Here is an 18,149-nt window from a genome sequence, read left to right on the forward strand (position 1 = left end):
GTGACGCCGTCGTCGGCGTCGATGCGATGCTCCCTGAACTGGGGGAGACCTCCGTGGCCTCCCCCGACGCCTCCTGGCGTCGCTGTTGACCCTCAGCGGTTACCGACACGATGGTTCTCCGGGTGTACGATGCTGCGATGACGGGGGTTGGCTCCATCGGGCTGCGATTGGGAACGAGCTGGCCAAGCTCGCTGCTGGTCGTGGCAGATTGGACCGGGAGGACGTCTCCTCCGCTGCTGTCATCGTGAGCGCGTGTACCTCGAAGAGTTCCAAACGTGGAACAGAATTTAGCTGAGTTCAAACAGTGGGGGCAGTCTTTTCGACCGAAAAGGCGCTGTGCGCCGCTGTTATCCGTAACCGTATATATGCTGGGCTTTTGCCAGCTAGATCGCAAGCAAACATCTTCATGCAAACCACCACCGAAACAAAACAGGTTACCTTAAAGCATTTCGAAAGTTCCGATCTTTTGAACGGCCTCCGAGCGCAGAACGACCCGTAGGTCTGGGCGCAGACAGGGTGGCGACTCTGGAGGAAAAAGATTCGGTGAACTTTTTGAAATTCAAAACAACACATAACTTAACTGGTGTGCGGAGGCCTTTCAACCTCCGCCGTTGGAGGAGTCCTAGTTCTCCCCTTGCGGAGAAAGGTCTTAGAGATCGCACGCTGATAGCTACCGTCCTTTGTGCGCACCGTGACGACACGGATGTTGCCGTCAGCTCCCGGGTGGATATCGGAAACGCGTCCGAGCTGCCACTTCAACGGCGGGAGGTTTTCGTCCTTCAGCAGGACCATGGTTCCGACTGCGACATTGTTTTTCTGCTTAGTCCACTTCGTGCGGTTGTGCAGGTCCGACAGGTAGAGGTTGGACCACTTGAATTCGATGCTGTCGTTCGCTGCTTCGCGGATGATCTCCTCTTCGAACTGCTGACTTAGGAACAGCTTGGCGAGTTCGCTCAGCTCACGTCTTGCGCCGACGAAGTTCTTGGCGTTGTCGCACATGACCAGCTTCGGTTTGCCACGCCGGGCAGTGAACCGTTTGAGGGCCGCCAGAAATGCTTGCGTCGTTAGGTCAGCTGCTAGTTCTAGGTGAACAGCTTTGGTGACCAGGCAGACGAAGATGGCAACGAAGCACTTCACTGGGCGAGCTCGGCGCTGCGGGTACGCGACCTGAAAAGGTCCGCAGTAGTCAACTCCGACTCGTGCGAACGGTGTGCACGGAGTGACTCGTTCGGGTGGCAGATCCGCCATGAGCTGGTCAAGAACCTTCGGCTTGACACGGAAGCAATCGACACACTTGTGGATCACCTCGCGAACGAGGTTGCGGATGTTGATCGGCCAGAACCGTTCACGCACAGCAGAGATCAACAGTTGTTGTCCAGCGTGAAACATGGTCTCGTGATAGTGTGTGACGATAAGCTTCGTGAACGGATGACGATGGTCGAGAATGTACGGATGCTTTCGGTTGTCCGAGACTGCGGCGTGCTGCAACCGGCCGCCGACGCACAGGATTCCATCGACGATTCTTGGGTTCAGCGCAGCGATGCGGGAGTTGTTTGGAATCGCGCGATCTCTGGACAGAGCATCGTACTCTTCCGGGAAGCATTCTCGTTGAGCGAGGCGCACCAGCTTCTTCAAAGCGACCTCGAGCTCTTCAGCCGTCAACGGACCAACTCTGCGACAGTGCTTGTTCGCCGCACGGCTGTTAAAACAGAAGCGGCAGATTACAGCGGTCGTCCGTATTGTCACGGTGTACGACGAATTCGCTGTAAACAGTCTGCAGGGCTCGGCGTCATGTGCAACTACAGCGACAGCGTTGTGTTCCTCCAGTTCTTCGTGGTCGAAGTCTGCTGCGTTCGGCACTTGAGCGTGCGGCCAGTGCTGGTGGTCGAGACTCAGCCAATCGGGTCCGCTGAACCAAAGCTTTGAGTACTGCAGCTGCATCGGTGTCATGCCGCGAGAAATGATGTCAGCTGGGTTCTCTATTCCGGGCACATGGTCCCAAGATCCGCTCTCCGTCAGATGTTGAATCTCGGACACACGGTTGGCCACGAACTGGTTCCATCTGGACGGCAGTGACGCAAGCCAGCAGCGTACGATCATGGAATCCGTCCAGAAGAACGCTTTGCCTCGGAAGTTGATGGCGTTGGCCACCTTTTCGTACAAATGCGCCAGCAGCAGAGCGGACGCCAGCTCCAGGCGGGGAATCGACTGCTTACGCTTCTTCTTCTTCAGGTTCTCGAGCGGTGCGATGCGGGATTTGGAGGCCAGCAAGCGGACGGTGATGTCGCCGTTGGCCGAAACGGTTCGGATGTAGATGCACGCACCGTAAGCGTTGACTGAAGCGTCGCAGAACCCGTGAAACTGCACATTCTGGTCATCTGCGCCTGTGCCAATCCAGCGGGGTATCGACAGGATGTCTAGACCGGCTAGATTTCTGCGGTATTCACGCCAGTACTCCTGCAGATCTTCTGGCAGAGCGGCGTCCCAATCCAGTTCCATGCGCCACAGCTTCTGCACGAAGATTTTCGCTTGAACGACGACAGGACCGATCAGCCCGTACGGGTCGAAGATCATGGCCATGTCTGAGGCCACGACACGCTTCGTGATCACGGCAACGTCGTTCCACTTTGGCGATCTGAAACGGAAACAGTCCGTACTTGGCTCCCAGACGAGCCCGAGCGTCTTGACGGTTGCGTCAGACGTGTCCAGTTCTAGCAGAGTCCGTTCGTCGCGAAGATGTTCCGGGACGTCGAGCAGGATGTCTCGGGAGTTTGAATGCCACTTTCGCAACGAGAATCCGCCAGATTCCATCAGATCGACCATTTCGGCGACTAGCTCTTTTCCTTCAGCGACCGTGTGCGCACCTGCCAACATGTCGTCAACGTAGAAGTCACGTTTGAGGACCTTGGCAGCGGATGGGTGCGTCTTTTCTCCGATCTCACCGAGTTTTTGCAAGCACTTGGTCGCTAAATACGGCGCAGACGCCGTTCCGTACGTGACAGTGGTCAGCTCGTAGATTCGGATGGGTTCGTCCACATTGTCTCTCCAAACAATCCTCTGCAGTCTCTGGTCGTCAGGCTGGACGCGAATCATACGATACATCTTGGCGATGTCAGCGACGATGGCAACAGCGTGGAGTCGAAAGCGTAGCGCAATGTCCAGTAAGTCGTCCTGCACAACTGGTCCCACCATGAGCGCATCGTTCAGAGCAACTCCGGTAGACGTGCGACACGAGGCATCAAACACCACGCGGAACAGTGTCTTGCGAACCTTCGTGGTGAACGGACACTAGAGCTGCGGTACTTTTTACTACCTAAGCTCAGAGTTATTTCAAACAAAATTCACAGTCTTTTTAAAGACTACCTGAGTTACATTCCAAAATTCTAAACAGTCTTTTCAAGACTAACCCCACCTGAAATTTTGTTGTATTTTACAAACGAAGCCATCTTTTAAAGAGAACTTTGCTTGCAAAATGCGTCAAAACAAAGGTAAACGCAAATCTTCTGAAGATTTGGTCGTTACGTCGGTGAAGCGTTTGAACGCTAAATCGGCTAACGGAAACAGAAAAAGAAAACAGCCTCATCCGAGGTCTGATTCGGATTCTGAAAGTGAGGTCAATCCTCCAATTCCATTGGCAAACGGTTTCGGTGTTTTATCCGAAACTGTGGACAAGGATCCTTCTCCTCGTACTGAGCCTTCTGCCGTCGAGAAACGAGTAAAGGCTCCGCCAATTGTAGTGACTTCCGTCTCCGATTTAGCCAGCTTTCGAACGCAACTGAAGAATTGCAAGGAAACTTGCAATTTGAAGGTTTCGTTCCAGCTTGGTCGAAGAGGAGAATGTCGCTTGTTGACGGAATCTTTACAAGATCACCAAACTTTTGTTGGTTATTTGAAAAACCACAAACACAATTTCTACACGTATGAGACCAAGAATGCTCGTCCATTCAAGGCGGTCCTGAAAGGTCTCTCCAACGACTTGTCGGTGGATGAGATCAAAAACGAACTTAAGGTGTTGCTTGGCTTTGCCCCATCCCAAGTAATACCAATGAAGAAAAAATCAAACGGGAATATTTCTCGCTTTGGTTTGACTTCACAATTTTATCTGATTCATTTCAACAGAAATGAAATCAACAATTTGAAACTTTTGGACAATGTTTAGGTTTTGTTCCATGTTCGGGTAAAGTGGGAGCATTTTAAGAAACATGGCGGTAATGGCCAGAATCTGACCCAGTGCCGGCGTTGCCAGGCATTCGGTCACGGTACTGATCATTGCTCCATGGTTCCAAAATGCATGGTTTGCGGGGATTCTTCTCACGACAAGGACAATTGTCCCGTGAAAGAAGTCACCCAATTTAAATGTGCAAATTGTGGTGGAAATCACAAATCGAATTTCTGGGATTGCCCCATCAGAAAAAAGGTTTTGGATTCTCGTGCTAAGCATCAGCCGAAATCCAAACCGAAATTTTCTCAAAGTCAGGTTGTACCTGCATCTTTAAATCAAACGTTCGTGCTGTCTCACTCGAACAATACCCCTACCATGGAAAAGTTAGGTAACAGCAATGGCATTTCTTATGCCAACGTCGTTTCGGGTTCGAGTTCATCCACGAATTTTAAATCCTCTACCAATCTTCAAATTGGGCAGGTACCTCAAATTCCATTTGAAAATTTTTCTTCTGGCAACGCTTTGGGATCTTCTGATCTCGGCGATGTTACGTTTGAAAAAATGACTTTTTTGCAAAACTCACTGTTTGGTTTGATTCAAACAATGAGTAATGCTACATCCATGATGGAAGCTATCCAGATTGGATTAAAATTTGCGAATGATGTTGTTCTTACCCTGAAGTTTAATCATGGATCTAAGTAATTCCATCAATATTATGAATTTTAATGCTCGCTCTTTAAAAGCGAAAGAAAATGAATTTTTCAACTTTTACGAGTTCATAACGTGCATGTTGCTGTTATAACCGAAACATTTTAAAAACTGGCACTTATTTGAAAAGTGATCCAGATTATAAAGTTATAACCAATAACAGAATGAATCGAAATGGCGGTGGAGTTGCAATAGTTATCCACCGTAGTATGACTTATAGCACGTTACGTGACTTTAAGTTAAAAGTTATTGAAAGTTTGGGCATTGAACTTGAAACTTCTTTTGGGAAAATTATGATTGCAGCTGCATATTTGCCTTTCCAATGCACTGGGGAAAATAAAAATTATTTCAAAGGGATTTGAATAAACTTACTCGGCATAGATCTCGATTTTTGATCATCGGTGATTTTAATGCCAAACACCAATCTTGGAATAATTCAAAAGTAAATTCCAATGGTAAAATTCTATTCAGAGATTGCACTTCTGGTCTTTATTCGGTTTTATATCCGAATGGGCCAACTTGCTTTTCTTCTGTTAGAAATCCATCAACAATTGATTTGGTTTTGACAAACCAAAGTCAGTATTGTGGTCCTTTAGTGACTCATGCTGATTTTGATTCTGATCATCTTCCAGTAACTTTTTCACTTTCTCATGAAGCAGTTACCAGACCCAATAGTTCTGTGTTTAATTATCACAAAGCTAATTGGGACAGGTATCACCATCATATTGAGAATAATTTAAATCATGATTTTGTTTTAGAAACCAAAGCTGATATTGATTCAGCCTTGGAATCTTTAACTAATGCAATTTTGGATGCTAGGAATATTGCTATTCCTAAAGTCCAAGTCAAATTTGATTCTCCCATTATTGATGACGATCTTCAGCTTCTGATTCGTCTGAAAAATGTTCGCCGAAGACAGTATCAACGTTCTCGTGATCCTGCACTGAAGCGAATTCAAAAGATTTGCAAAAGGTTATTGACCACAGATTCACTCTCCTGCGAAATGAAAAGTTCGCAAGAGATGTCGAACAAATTAAACCTTATTCCAAACCTTTTGGAAACTTTCAAAGGTTCTTAAGAAACCTCAAAACCAATCCCTTCTTTAAAAGATGGTGATAATATTCTATTAACTAATGGGGAGAAAGCTCAAAACTTGCTCAGCAGTTTGAGAGTGCCCATAATTTCAACTTAAATGTTTTGAGTCCTATTGAAGATCAAATTTCAATAGAATTTCAGAATATTGTTGAACAATTTCATCAGATGAAGTTTTTAATACGGATCTGAATGAAATAAAATCTATTATCAAAAAATTTAAAAATATGAAAGCCCCTGGTGAGGATGGCATTTTTTACATTTTAATTAAAAAATTACCAGAAGCAACTTTAAGTAGCTTGGTCAAAATTTGCAACAAATGTTTTGATTTGGCATATTTTCCCAGTAGTTGGAAAAATGCCAAAGTAGTTCCGATTTTGAAACCGGACAAAAATCCTGCCGAAGCTTCAAGCTATCGGCCCATTAGTTTGCTTTCATCTATTAGTAAATTATTCGAAAGAATAATTCTTAATAGAATGATGACGCACATTAACACTCAAACGCTCGGGTAGTCATTTGACCCCTATTTTTTTTCTTAAAAATCTCATAACTTTTGATAGAATTGACCAATTTGGATGCTTCCGGGTGCAAAACATCCAGATTTGTCTATATTTTCAACTGTCAGACGGAGGACAAATGTGGTCCATTTTTACCGGAGATATTCCGGATTCTGTTAGCCTCGGCCCACCTAAATGGATATTTGGCCAATATAATAAAAACTTTTCAACAGAATAAAATCGGAAATGATGCAAAACTTCAAGGAATCATCCTAAAACATCATCCTGCATAGATACATGACATGCTGAAGACCTTCGGGCACCGGAACAGGTTCTATCCGGAAACGGTTCACTGAGCTGATGTCAATTGTTGCCTAACTGGAACCGGCTCCGCTGCCCCGTAGGACTTAACCATGTCAATTATTTTTGCAGGATGATGTATTAGGATGATGCCTTGTAGTTTTGCATCATTTCTGTTGAAAAGTTTTATTATATTGGCCAAATACCTATAGGAGGGCCGAGGTACCAACAAATCCGGAATATCTCCGGTAAATGGACCACATTTGTCCCCATCTGGCAGTTCAAAATATAGACAAATCTGGATCTTTTGCAACCAAAAGCATCCAAATTGGTCAATTCTATCAAAAGTTATGGGATTTCTAAGAAAAAAAATAGGGGTCAAATGACTACCCGAGCGTTTGAGTGTTAATGAAAATTCAATTTTCGCTGATGAGCAGTTTGGATTTCGCCTTGGGCATTCAACTACTCATCAGTTGTTGAGAGTTTCAAATTTAATTCGAAGCAACAAATCTGAGGGCTATTCTACTGGCGCTGCTCTTCTAGACATAGAAAAAGCATTTGACAGTGTTTGGCATAAAGGTTTGATTGCAAAATTGAAAAGGTTTAATTTTCCGATTTATATCGTGAAAATTATTCAAAATTATTTGACGGATCGTACTCTACAGGTATGTTATCAGAACAGCAAATCTGATCAACTACCTGTACGTGCCGGCGTCCCTCAAGGAAGTATTTTGGGTCCAATTTTATACAATATTTTTACTTCTGACTTGCCTGATTTGCCCTCAGGATGTCAGAAATCACTTTTTGCTGATGATACAAGCATCTCCGCCAAAGGTAGAAGCCTTCGTGTCATCACAAGAAGATTACAAAAAAGCTTGGATAGTTTCAATTCTTATTTGAAAGAATGGAAAATTACTCCAAATGCTGCAAAAACTCAACTTATTATTTTCCCTCACAAACCTAGGGCTGATTTTCTTAAACCAAAAAGTCATCACATTATAAAGATGAATGAGGTAAATTTAAAGTGGGAGGATCAAGTGAAATATCTTGGACTTGCTTTTGACAAAAACCTTACTTACAAGGATCACATTGAAAGTATCCAGGTTAAATGTAACAAATATATTAAATGTTTGTATCCACTTATAAACAGGAATTCTAGACTTTGTCTCAAGAATAAACTGTTAATTTATAAACAAATTTTCAGACCTGCCATGCTTTATGCTGTGCCGATCTGGACAAGCTGTTGCTTAACCAGGAAGAAAAAACTTCAGAGGATTCAGAACAAAATTCTGAAAATGATTCTGAAACTTCCTCCCTGGTTCAGCACCAGTGAACTTCATCAATTAGCCGAAGTTGACACTTTGGATGTTATGTCCAATAAGATAATTGATGCATTTCGACAAAAATCATTGCAGTCTTCAGCTGCATTGATCCGCTCTTTATATAGTTTATAAATTAGTTTTAAGGTATCCCTTTTCCCTTTTGTACATGTAGGACCTCCTACATTTGAAATCACTGAATAGCGAAAGCTACAATATTTCATGAATAAATGAAAGTTGCTAGTATTTAAAATTGAGGTGAAAAGTCATCAATTGTGATTGGACACTCAATAATATTTTAACTGAATGAATGTACATGGAAAAGAAAAAACTGAATAAATATAAATTAAAAAAAAAAACACCACGCGGAGCTTCGTAGTGGTGCTGTCCGGCCTCAAGACGCAGTGGTGTGGCAGGTAATACGCTAACTCTCCCCCGGCCGTGTCGCCGGCAACCCGTTTCATGTGTCCCATGGCTTCGTACTCGTGAATAAAATCACTGTACTGTTGTTTCAGGTCTGGATTCGCTGACAGCCGCTTCTCCAATCCCAGGAAGCGTTTGATGGCTGTTGATCTGGACTCACCGAGACGCTGGACAGCGTACTTCTTCTTGGGCAGCGTCACAACAAATCTACCAGTTTCGTCACGAACCGTCGTCTCCTCGAACAGCTGCTCGCACGTTGATTCTTCGATCGAGTGCGTGCTCTTGGTGCGGCACGTTTCCAGTTCCCAAAATCTGGTCAGCAGCTCGTCGATTGCCGCGACGGATACGAGAGACGTCGATTCTGGAACGCTGCCGGGAAGCCGGCCGGAAATGATCCAACCGAACACCGTGTTGTGCAACGTGGGACCGTCTGCAGCTGGTTTTACCCGTTCGTCCGTCAGCAAGTCCATGTAGAACTCGGCACCGATAATGACGTCCACTGGACCGGTTTTGTGGAACTCTGGATCAGCCAGGAACATCCAGTCGGGCAGCTGAATTGTAGACGGGTCGATGTACGATGTCGGCAACGAGATGTTGAGCTTGGGCAGCACGTGGAACTGCATCTCCGACTCGTACGCTGAAATCTGATCGGAACGCGGACCGACATCTGCACGCACGAGCTGCGTCGACACGCAACGGGAAGTTCCGATTCCTTGTATCGGCAAATACGACGATTGTCGCACAAATTTGAGTCGTCGCGAGAACTCTCTGGTCATCAGACAGTGCTGTGAGCACGAGTCAAGAAGCGCACGCGCTAGCAGCGTGTTTCCGAAGCGGTCTTTAATACGGATGAGCGCGGTTGACAGGATGATGTTGTGTGTGGGCGTGACGGGTAGTGCAACGTAGTTTTGGCTAGTGGTTTGTGGCTGTGTGGTTTGAGAGTCTGTAGTCTGTAGGTTAGTCTGATTAGCAGGTGCATTGTTGGCTGGAGTGTGTGTTGTCTGATTCGTGTTCTGTGGTCTAAGTTGTTGTCGCTGTACTGAGGTCGTCGCGGTCGGTCTCGACTGCTGTTGTGGAACGGAGGATCTCATCTGATCGTTGTGCAGCATCGAATGATGTTTCTGGTGACAGTGGTGGCAAGTTCCTCCTTCGCACGTCCGCGGGTAATGTCCAGGCTTCAGGCAGTTTCTGCACAGCTTGTTCCTCGAAACAGCGTCGTTGCGCTCAGAGATCGTCATCTTCTGGAACTTGAAGCACCGGAACGGGGTGTGCCACGGGCCGCTGCAAAAGTGACACTGGTTGCTGCTCCGCACAGCAGTATGACAGACTGCTGCTTTTGGAGGGCGCTGTTCCGACGATTTCGCTTTCGCTCGTTTGATCGACTGAAGAACCGAACAGTGGCCGCGCAGGTACTCCAGTAGAGCCTTGTAGGTTGGGACTTCCTTGCTGTTGTGGTGGGTCTCCCAATTCCTAAGCGTGGCCGAGTCCAGCTTTGAGCACAGGACGTGCGCCATAACCGTACTCCAGTCGGCAGTCTTTTCACCCATCTTGTCCAGCATCTGCAGATTTTTCTCAAACTCACCGAGCAGGTGACTGAGACCGTCGTACGACTCCTTGGTCAGCGGTTCCAGATCCAGAATGACATCGAGGTGGGCTTTCACGATCAGCTTCTTGTTTCCGTACTCCTCCTCCAGCGCGGACCACGCGACGGAGTAGTTTTCTTCCGACAGGTCGATGCCACTGATCTCCAGCAACGCAGGACCAGAGAGAGACGATTGGAGATAGGTGAACTTGTCCATCGATGTCAGCTTCGAGTTCCGGTGGATGAGACTTTTGAAGGTGTCACGGAAGGTCACCCACTCGCGCAGATTTCCGCTGAAGTTCGGCAGATGAATGTCAGGCAGCTTGACGCGCAACGGAAACGAGGTATCCGCATCACCAACACTTGGAACAGTCTGCGCGACGTCCTTGACCGGCCGCTTCGCAATCAGAATCGCCTTGATCTTGCAGAATTTGTTGTCGAACTCCTGCACCACCTGTAGATTGGCCTCTTCACGATGTGACACGACCTCCTGCTTGACCTTCGGCTCCGCATCCGCGTACTTGGCCGCATCCTTTTCTTCCAGCAGCAATTCCAGCTTCGTCCGTAGGTCCGTGAACTCCTGGTACACGTCGTTCAGCATTCCGAGTCGAACTTCCAGCTGGCACTCGTGTTCTTCCGCCTTGTAGTGCTCGACGAACTGATTCAGCACCTCCAGTTTGTTCAGCAGGATCTCCTGCTTCTTCCGCAAAGTCTGCAGATCGCCCATCGTGACCACTGATCGCCAACTGAATAACATCCACTTTCACTTTCAGATTCACCGGAAACAGACAGATCGACTCGACGTTCCACGACGCGACCGCGCAAGACAGATTGCGAACTGTACGACCCAGTATTGACAGCAGCGACAGGGGAATCGACCAGGGAATTCCAGAGGACCAGACAGAACAACACAACACTCATGCAACCTGACCAGACTAATAAAAACTCTCGTGCAATTTTATTTTCAAAAGCCACTTTATTTCTCCGCAAAGAGCCAAACTAGCCGAGCCACCGTTTACGTGCAAAATACTCTCCTGTATCTCCGTCTTGATCCGCCAAATCCGTCCCGAAAGCTCCAACCGCCAATCAATCACCGACTCCAACGATGACGTCAGCCAACCGGTTGAGATGGTGACGTCGCGACGCTTGCCAAAGCGCGCGCACACCGTGAGTCGCCGTGAGTTCCGCGATGGCGAAATCTTCTTCACCGCACTGCACTGATCGTCACTGCCTTTGTTCAGCTGCTTTTCAATGCACTATTGTGCCACTGTTCAGCTCCGCTTTTTGGGATTTTTTCCCGTTTTTTTGCACTTTTTTCACGGATTTTCCGTGCACTTTTTGTCCGTTTTTCACGCCCAGCGCGCACCAAAACTGTCCCGGCGCACTTCTGCACCGTTCACTTTGCGCTGCTCTTCGCGAGCAGGCCAACACTTCGCGCACTGAACTGTCCGTTTCGCGAAGTGTCCCGAACCTGGCCAGACCGGATCCTTCGAATCCGGTTCGAAGGACCAAATGTTCGCGCGTGTGGTCGGTTCGGGAATTTCGGACACTAATCATAAACCGTTTAGCACTGATTAAAACAATTTATTGCGCGAACAGAAACTACACAATTTATTCTTAAACGCGTAGCTGTCTGGCGTAGTCAACGGTTTATTACTGACTAAATTCTAAAGGGGACAGTACATGAGAAGCGAGCCGGGGAGAAATCAAAAAGAGCGAGGATCACCTCTGCTCACTCTGCTCACTTCAGGGACAGACAGGGACGGAATAACATTTATTTGTGGATCACATTTAGGCTGGTAGAATTTGGAATTTGATCTCTCGCGCGATCACACGGGAATACCATATTTTAGTATTACTTGGTATAATAACAAATACCAAAATGTGCCCTTGGTTGCCCAGTAATAGATGGTATAATACCATGAAATCATACCAAAAAACTGTATGGGGTAGACCAAAGCAATGCCAAAACGTGCCATTCCAAGGGCAAATGAATACCAGACAAATTACAACTTTCCGGGTAAATAAAAATCTCGTTGGACAAAAAACAATGAGAATTCTCTATAGAATTACAACGGGAATTCAATTTGGCTAATGGGATTGCATTGAGATATGGGTAGAACTTTGATGCTATATTTAAATCCTTCGAACAGGCAGGAAAACGAAGTCTTGCTTGGAGAGCCAAAAAATATCAGGTAAAGAAAACTAGAGGAATACTGGAATCGAACTCATGACAGGTAAGGTGCAGACACCATTTTAGCTACCTGTTTACCAACTGAGCTATCAACGCTTGTTGAAAACGAGCTGCTGCTGCATCAACATGTTTTAGCTGCAGGCAAAAATATCAGGAAATTCAACGAAAGAGAAACAAACTAAACCAGAACGAGAAAGGTTATAGCCCAGGCAGCGTGGCATTTTTGTGAGATTTTTGAGGATGCATGATTCCAACTGAATAGGATTCAACACAAATTCAATATTAAAAGGATTTTAGAACGAAGTTCGAATACCACATGCATACCAACATTTTGGTATTGAAAGAGTTATTTCATCAAATTAACAAAGATTGACATTATTTTTTTGAGTTTATCGATTATGACGCAAAAGGCACACAATGTTAAATAAAATCCATTCTAAAATTTAATTTTTTTCACGTTAAACCTATTGTTGTCGTAAAGTTAATCGTCTAAATATATAAATGTTTTTCTTTTCAATTTCAAATGTATCAGCATACTTTTAAGAATGTTAAACATCATTTAAAATAGTTTTTTATGAATCACCTTTATTTTATAATATTTTTATTTAAAATACCTTTACAATACCAATGTATGGTATTCCCTAATTTATAAAGATCATCAAATGACTTTTTTAGACCAAAATAAAATAGTTGGCTTTAATTTGGAGTAGATTTGCGTTTTTAAGTATGTAAGTAAGTAACAGTATGTCAAAAATCGATATTTTTCTAACATTTGCTCAATAACAAAACAATACCAAAATTTGGTATAATACCAGAGATTGGTATTAACTTACACTTTAGACATTTTTTCAAGTGCTCGCGAAAACCAACATTTGGTATTGATACCATTGAATGGTATTATTTTGCATTTCCCTTGTTATTTACCCATGCTCGGGATGACCTGAAGGAACTAAACTCCAAAGTAGTATTCAAAAAGAACTCTTTAAATCTGTTTAGCGTGCATCGCCTGCTAGCTGTCACTCTCAATCAACAAAATCAAAACAAAAGCACGTTTTTTCCGTCCAAGTGTTGCAAGAGTTTTTCGCATTTTTTATTAATTTGTGCGTTTCTTCCGGCGCCGTGACTACCCGCTGGACCTGAACCGTGTTGGGCCGCTGCTGGTGCAGCCGGAGAACACCCGTAACGGGCGGAAGGAGCGAATTTTGGCGACGGAAAAAAATCACTTAGCTTTCGCGTTGAACGTCGACAGTTCTGTTTGCGGAACGTCGGAGTCGTGTCGCAAGAGGACGATTCCGGAACCGCGTAGGACCAACATCGGCAGAAGCCCGAGGACACGTCGGCCATGTACATCCTATGTACACTCCGGGGACAACCACGGCGGCCACTACGTTGTGTACATCAACCCGAAGAACGACGGCAAGTGGTGCAAGTTTGACGACGACGTGGTGTCGCGGTGCACTCGCAACGAGGCGATCGAGCAGAACTACGGCGGCCACGACAACGACCTGAACATCCGACACAGCAGCAACGCGTACATGTTGGTCTACGTGCGCGAGTCCACGATTCACGAGGTGTTGGAAGATGTCAAGAGCACCGACATTATTGGACGAGCTGCAGGAGCGGCTGGACGAGCAGCGCCGGACCAACTTTATGAACATCAACGTGCTGCTGGAGGACTACATGGAGATATACCAGAAGTCGGATCTGTTCAATCCGGCCACGGCCACGTATCGGACGTTTAAGGTGCGCAAGAGCCAGTGGAGCTGGCCGTGATGTTCTCGAAGGCGTTTAAGGTGGAGCCGGACTAGATGCGCATGTGGACCGCGTTGAAGAACGGGCTGAGAATACACAAGTTCCAGCTAATCACAGGTTTGACTGGAAGTTGTACTACACTCGAATTACTTCTAACCTAACTTGTTTTTCTCCCGTTTAGTTGGTCCTGGAGAAGTAAAGTTGGATTTGTTCCTTAAAATGTTACAATTTTGGCGCCAGCCGTGGTCCGCTCGTCGTCTTCACACGCTGCAGTCCATCTTGACGGCCAAATTCAACTAGTCTCCGTTCAACAACAACAGCGGCTCATGGTCTATTCGATCATCTCAAATTTTGTGGAATCGATATACAGAACAGGAGAAAGATATTCTGAGAAAATGCAGATCCAGAATTATTCGCATCTTTTAAGTTCCAGAAATAGCGTGAAAATCAATTCTAACACCTAATCTTCCAAGATCGAGAAAAAAGGGGAACTTCCTTACAAATTTTCTATTTGCTCGAGCTTGGAAGTTTAGGTAGAGAGAAGGGAATAATACTCAATATTCTTTGGTTTAGGTTAGCTTGCACGTTAAGGTTTTTTAATTCTATTATTTTTTTGTATAATTTATGAACCATGTTCTTTTACAATTCTATAATGAAATATGATAAGGGGGTGAGGGGGCAGTGGTCTAAGATGACACGATTTCGCGATGGTGATGATTCGGCAAACCTTGCCTTGGGCAACATCTTGCCGGATGAGTTAGAGAAGCTGTGCTGTGAGTTTGATCTTGAGTTGGACGAGGTCACGATGGAGAAACAGATAATCACAAAAGAGCAGGGTGCGGTGGATGCGGCCAAGGATGCTTCGGAGGATGTGATTGACGAGATCGATATTCCGGACAACCGGTACGATCTGCTATGCCTAGAGAGACTGGTTCAGGGATTGCAGGTGTTTCTGGGGAAGATGAATTTGAGTTTACGAAGGTTGCACCGGCGGAGGGTGCCCGCAAAAGCTGGTATTTACAGAAGCTACTAGTTTCAAATTGCACAAGAACATTTGTTGGAAGCTTGCGTTGGTGGCAATTGGGACGCACGAACTGGACACGCTGATGGGACCGTTTACGTACGATGTCAAGGCGCCGGAAGACATTAAGTTTGTTCTGTTGAACGTGGAACCAGGACAAGGTGATGACGGCCGAGGAGTTGATGGAGTTTTACTCGACGCACCCCCTTTTGAAGGCGTATTTGCCGATCATTCGAGATTCGCCGGTTTTCCAGTGATTTATGACGCGAATGGAGTTGCCCTGTCGCTGCCGCCGATCACCATTAAAAGATCAAGCTGGAGACGCGGAACGTGTTCATCGAGTGCATGGTAACGGACTTGACCTAGACCAAGATCATGCTGGACACGATCGTTAGCATGTTTTTGGCGCATTGCGCCAATCCGTTCACTGTGTAACTTTGTGACGTGGTCTACCCGGGTAGCAACACTCCGGTCCAGTACCCGAACTAACCTTCTGGAAGGAAACCATTTCTGCTGCCTAGGGCAACGCCTACATCGGCATCGACGAAAGTACTGGCGCGCTGGCCTAAATCCAGACTCGCAAAACGGACCAGCTTGAAGTGCTCATTACGCCAACCCAGCACGACATGCTGCATGTGTATGACATCTACGAGGACGTGGCAAACGCGTACGGCTACAACCGCATCCCGAAGACCCTCCCGGCCACAATGCACATCGCCCGGCAATACCCCCTGAACAAACTGACCGAGAAACTCGGTGAACAAATTGCCGGATTCACTGAAAATCTGGCCTTCACGCTGCCCTCGCGGAACGACATCGCCGTCAAGCTGAACCAGAACATTTAAAAAAATCCCGGCCGTTCACGTTGTCAACCCGAAAACCCTCGAGTTCAAGTCGTGCGGACCACGCTCACCAGGTGTGCTGAAACCCCTCGCCGCAAATTGCAAAATGCCCCTTCCCCTTTAGCTGTTCGAAGTGCCCGACGTGGTCTTCGCGGACTCCAAGGCCGTGGTTGCGCCGTCAACTGGAACAAAACGGCCGGCTTTGAGGTCGAGATACAAACACACGAGTCGTCCATCTGTTTCCTCGGATTTCCTCGTCTACTGGTGGTGAACAGCTCGGCCGGAACATGCGCCACCCGAAGCGGACCGGTCGCGGCAGCGATTGGCACCGGTCCCAAGCAAAATACTTTGCAAACTTCCGGATTTGTAAAAAAAAAAAGTAAACATCTAATGCACCGAGTGTGACAGATCTATGTTTATTTATTTCACCGCCTCCATCTAAAATGCTCAGGCTGTATAATCTTAAAAAACTAACATTAACTTATTCTAGTTTTAAACACAGTTTTGGATACGACATAATCAAAACAAGAGCAGATTTGTCGGAAACAAACATCTAGCGGGTTATTATAACCATAGTCAAATATATGTCTCGGAATCCACAGCAGGGGGCGTTCCCCTCTGAGTCCTTGGCGAGCCGGTTCATTGAAGCGTACGTTGTGTGACAGATCTAGACGTCAAACTCTATACACGCTCAAAAAAAGTTATTCCTATTTTGCCTCAAAATCAAAGAGGTCTCGAAGTTCTGAAACAGTGCCAGCACCTAGGGGGTGGACATATAGGTTAATAGATCATTAACACATTAAAATAGACAGTTAAAGTATTGATATTTCGTTAATTTATTGCAAACCCACCTTTTCATTTTCACCGTTTTGACAAACCTTGGTTTCCCACCCTAATTCTTTGAGCGTGTGATGCGTGTGGGACGCCATTTTTTTCATTGCTGTTGTTGCGCTCGGGCGGTAAGGAAAAAAAGTGTTCGGTGCTTTTTTTTCTTAACAAATTGAGTTTGATGAATCCCCTGAAATGGTAAGTAAATGTGTGTGCCAGCAAGGAAAAAAATATTCACAGCAGCAGGCATCGGAAACGGCCTATCCGGAAAAAATGCAGTCAAAACACTGCAAATCGCTGCCATTCTCATCACAGAACCAACCGCAATCCAATTTTTATTTCGTTCAAAATGCTGCGATTGCAATTGCTTAATTTTTTCAAGTTTGATACTAAAATGTCGTCTTCAAAGATCTGGTGGAATTGTATTTGATGTATTTCTTTCATTTTCAGGTTATGTTACGCTCGGTGTTCTGGGCAAAGATGCGCCCCGAAGTAGGAGTGGTTAAGGGACACCTCAGGAGGGTCCTGGACGACAATCCCAACCCAGCCACGGACAGCGCCGGCTGGAAGATTCCAACAAACCTGCAAGTGATTGTAACGGGACCAGCACCATCAAGAAACAGAACCCGACGGGAGTTCGGAAGCGGCACGCAAAGGAGGAGCAGCTTCTGGTGGCCAAACGAACCAGTGCCGGCGTTGTCCATGAAGAGGGCAAACACGAGCGGAGCGACCTGCGCTGCGACTGGGCCAAGATTGCCATCCTATTCTTACTGTACCTGCTGCAGGGCATTCCAATCGGGCTGGCGGCGGCTATCCCGATGATGTTGCAGAATCGCGGCGCCAGCTACAAACAACAGGTGCGAGTTGATGGTTGGGCCGGTGATGCGTCTTATCTCGATGGGGTTGATATGAGATGAGTTCATCACGGGCATTACGCGTCGCGATAACAATTGTTAAACATTTCAGGCCGACTTCAACAGTGGGCTGCTGTGGGCGCTGATCGTCGACTCGCTGTACATGTCGCGCTTTAGCCGGCGCAGTACCTGATCGGGTTGTTTATGCTGATCCTCAGCCTGCACGTGAATCGCTGGCTGGGAAACTCCGAGGGAGATGAAGTGGTGTCCTACATCGCGGCTAACATTCCCATCCTGACGGGGATCTTTTTCGCGCTGAACTCGTCGCCACGTAGGACATTGCCGTCAACGGGTGGGCGCTGACGATGCTGAAGCGTTGCAATTTAGGTCAAAGTCATCCCCTACCAAATCGCCCTGACGATGCTCACCGCGGCCGTCGTCTGGTTCACCCCGGCCATGATCTACGACCACCACGTTCCGTACTACTTCTCTCCGATCCGATGCGGTGATGGCGTTCTTTGCGCGAATTAGCGACCCGGCCGTCGACGGAACGTACATGGCACTGCTCAACACGC

At 46.5% G+C, this 18,149-nt stretch overlaps 1 protein-coding gene and 1 pseudogene across 1 annotated transcript; one reads left to right on the forward strand and one right to left on the reverse strand.

The window, feature by feature from the left end:
- Nucleotides 1–576: 576 nt before the first annotated feature.
- On the reverse strand, nucleotides 577–10,810 carry LOC119766147. Its single transcript, XM_038250547.1, has 2 exons — nucleotides 8,444–10,810; nucleotides 577–3,261 (listed from the first exon to the last, which is right to left on the reverse strand). Exons 1-2 carry the CDS (start codon nucleotides 10,808–10,810, stop codon nucleotides 577–579), a joined length of 5,052 nt encoding a protein of 1,683 aa, XP_038106475.1.
- A 3,891-nt stretch (nucleotides 10,811–14,701) lies between these two features.
- LOC6053096 lies at nucleotides 14,702–17,767 on the forward strand (annotated as a pseudogene).
- Nucleotides 17,768–18,149: the final 382 nt, after the last annotated feature.

This window comes from Culex quinquefasciatus, chromosome 2, assembly GCF_015732765.1.
Source record: "Culex quinquefasciatus strain JHB chromosome 2, VPISU_Cqui_1.0_pri_paternal, whole genome shotgun sequence".
In the NCBI taxonomy this organism is placed as follows: Eukaryota; Metazoa; Arthropoda; class Insecta; order Diptera; family Culicidae; genus Culex; species Culex quinquefasciatus.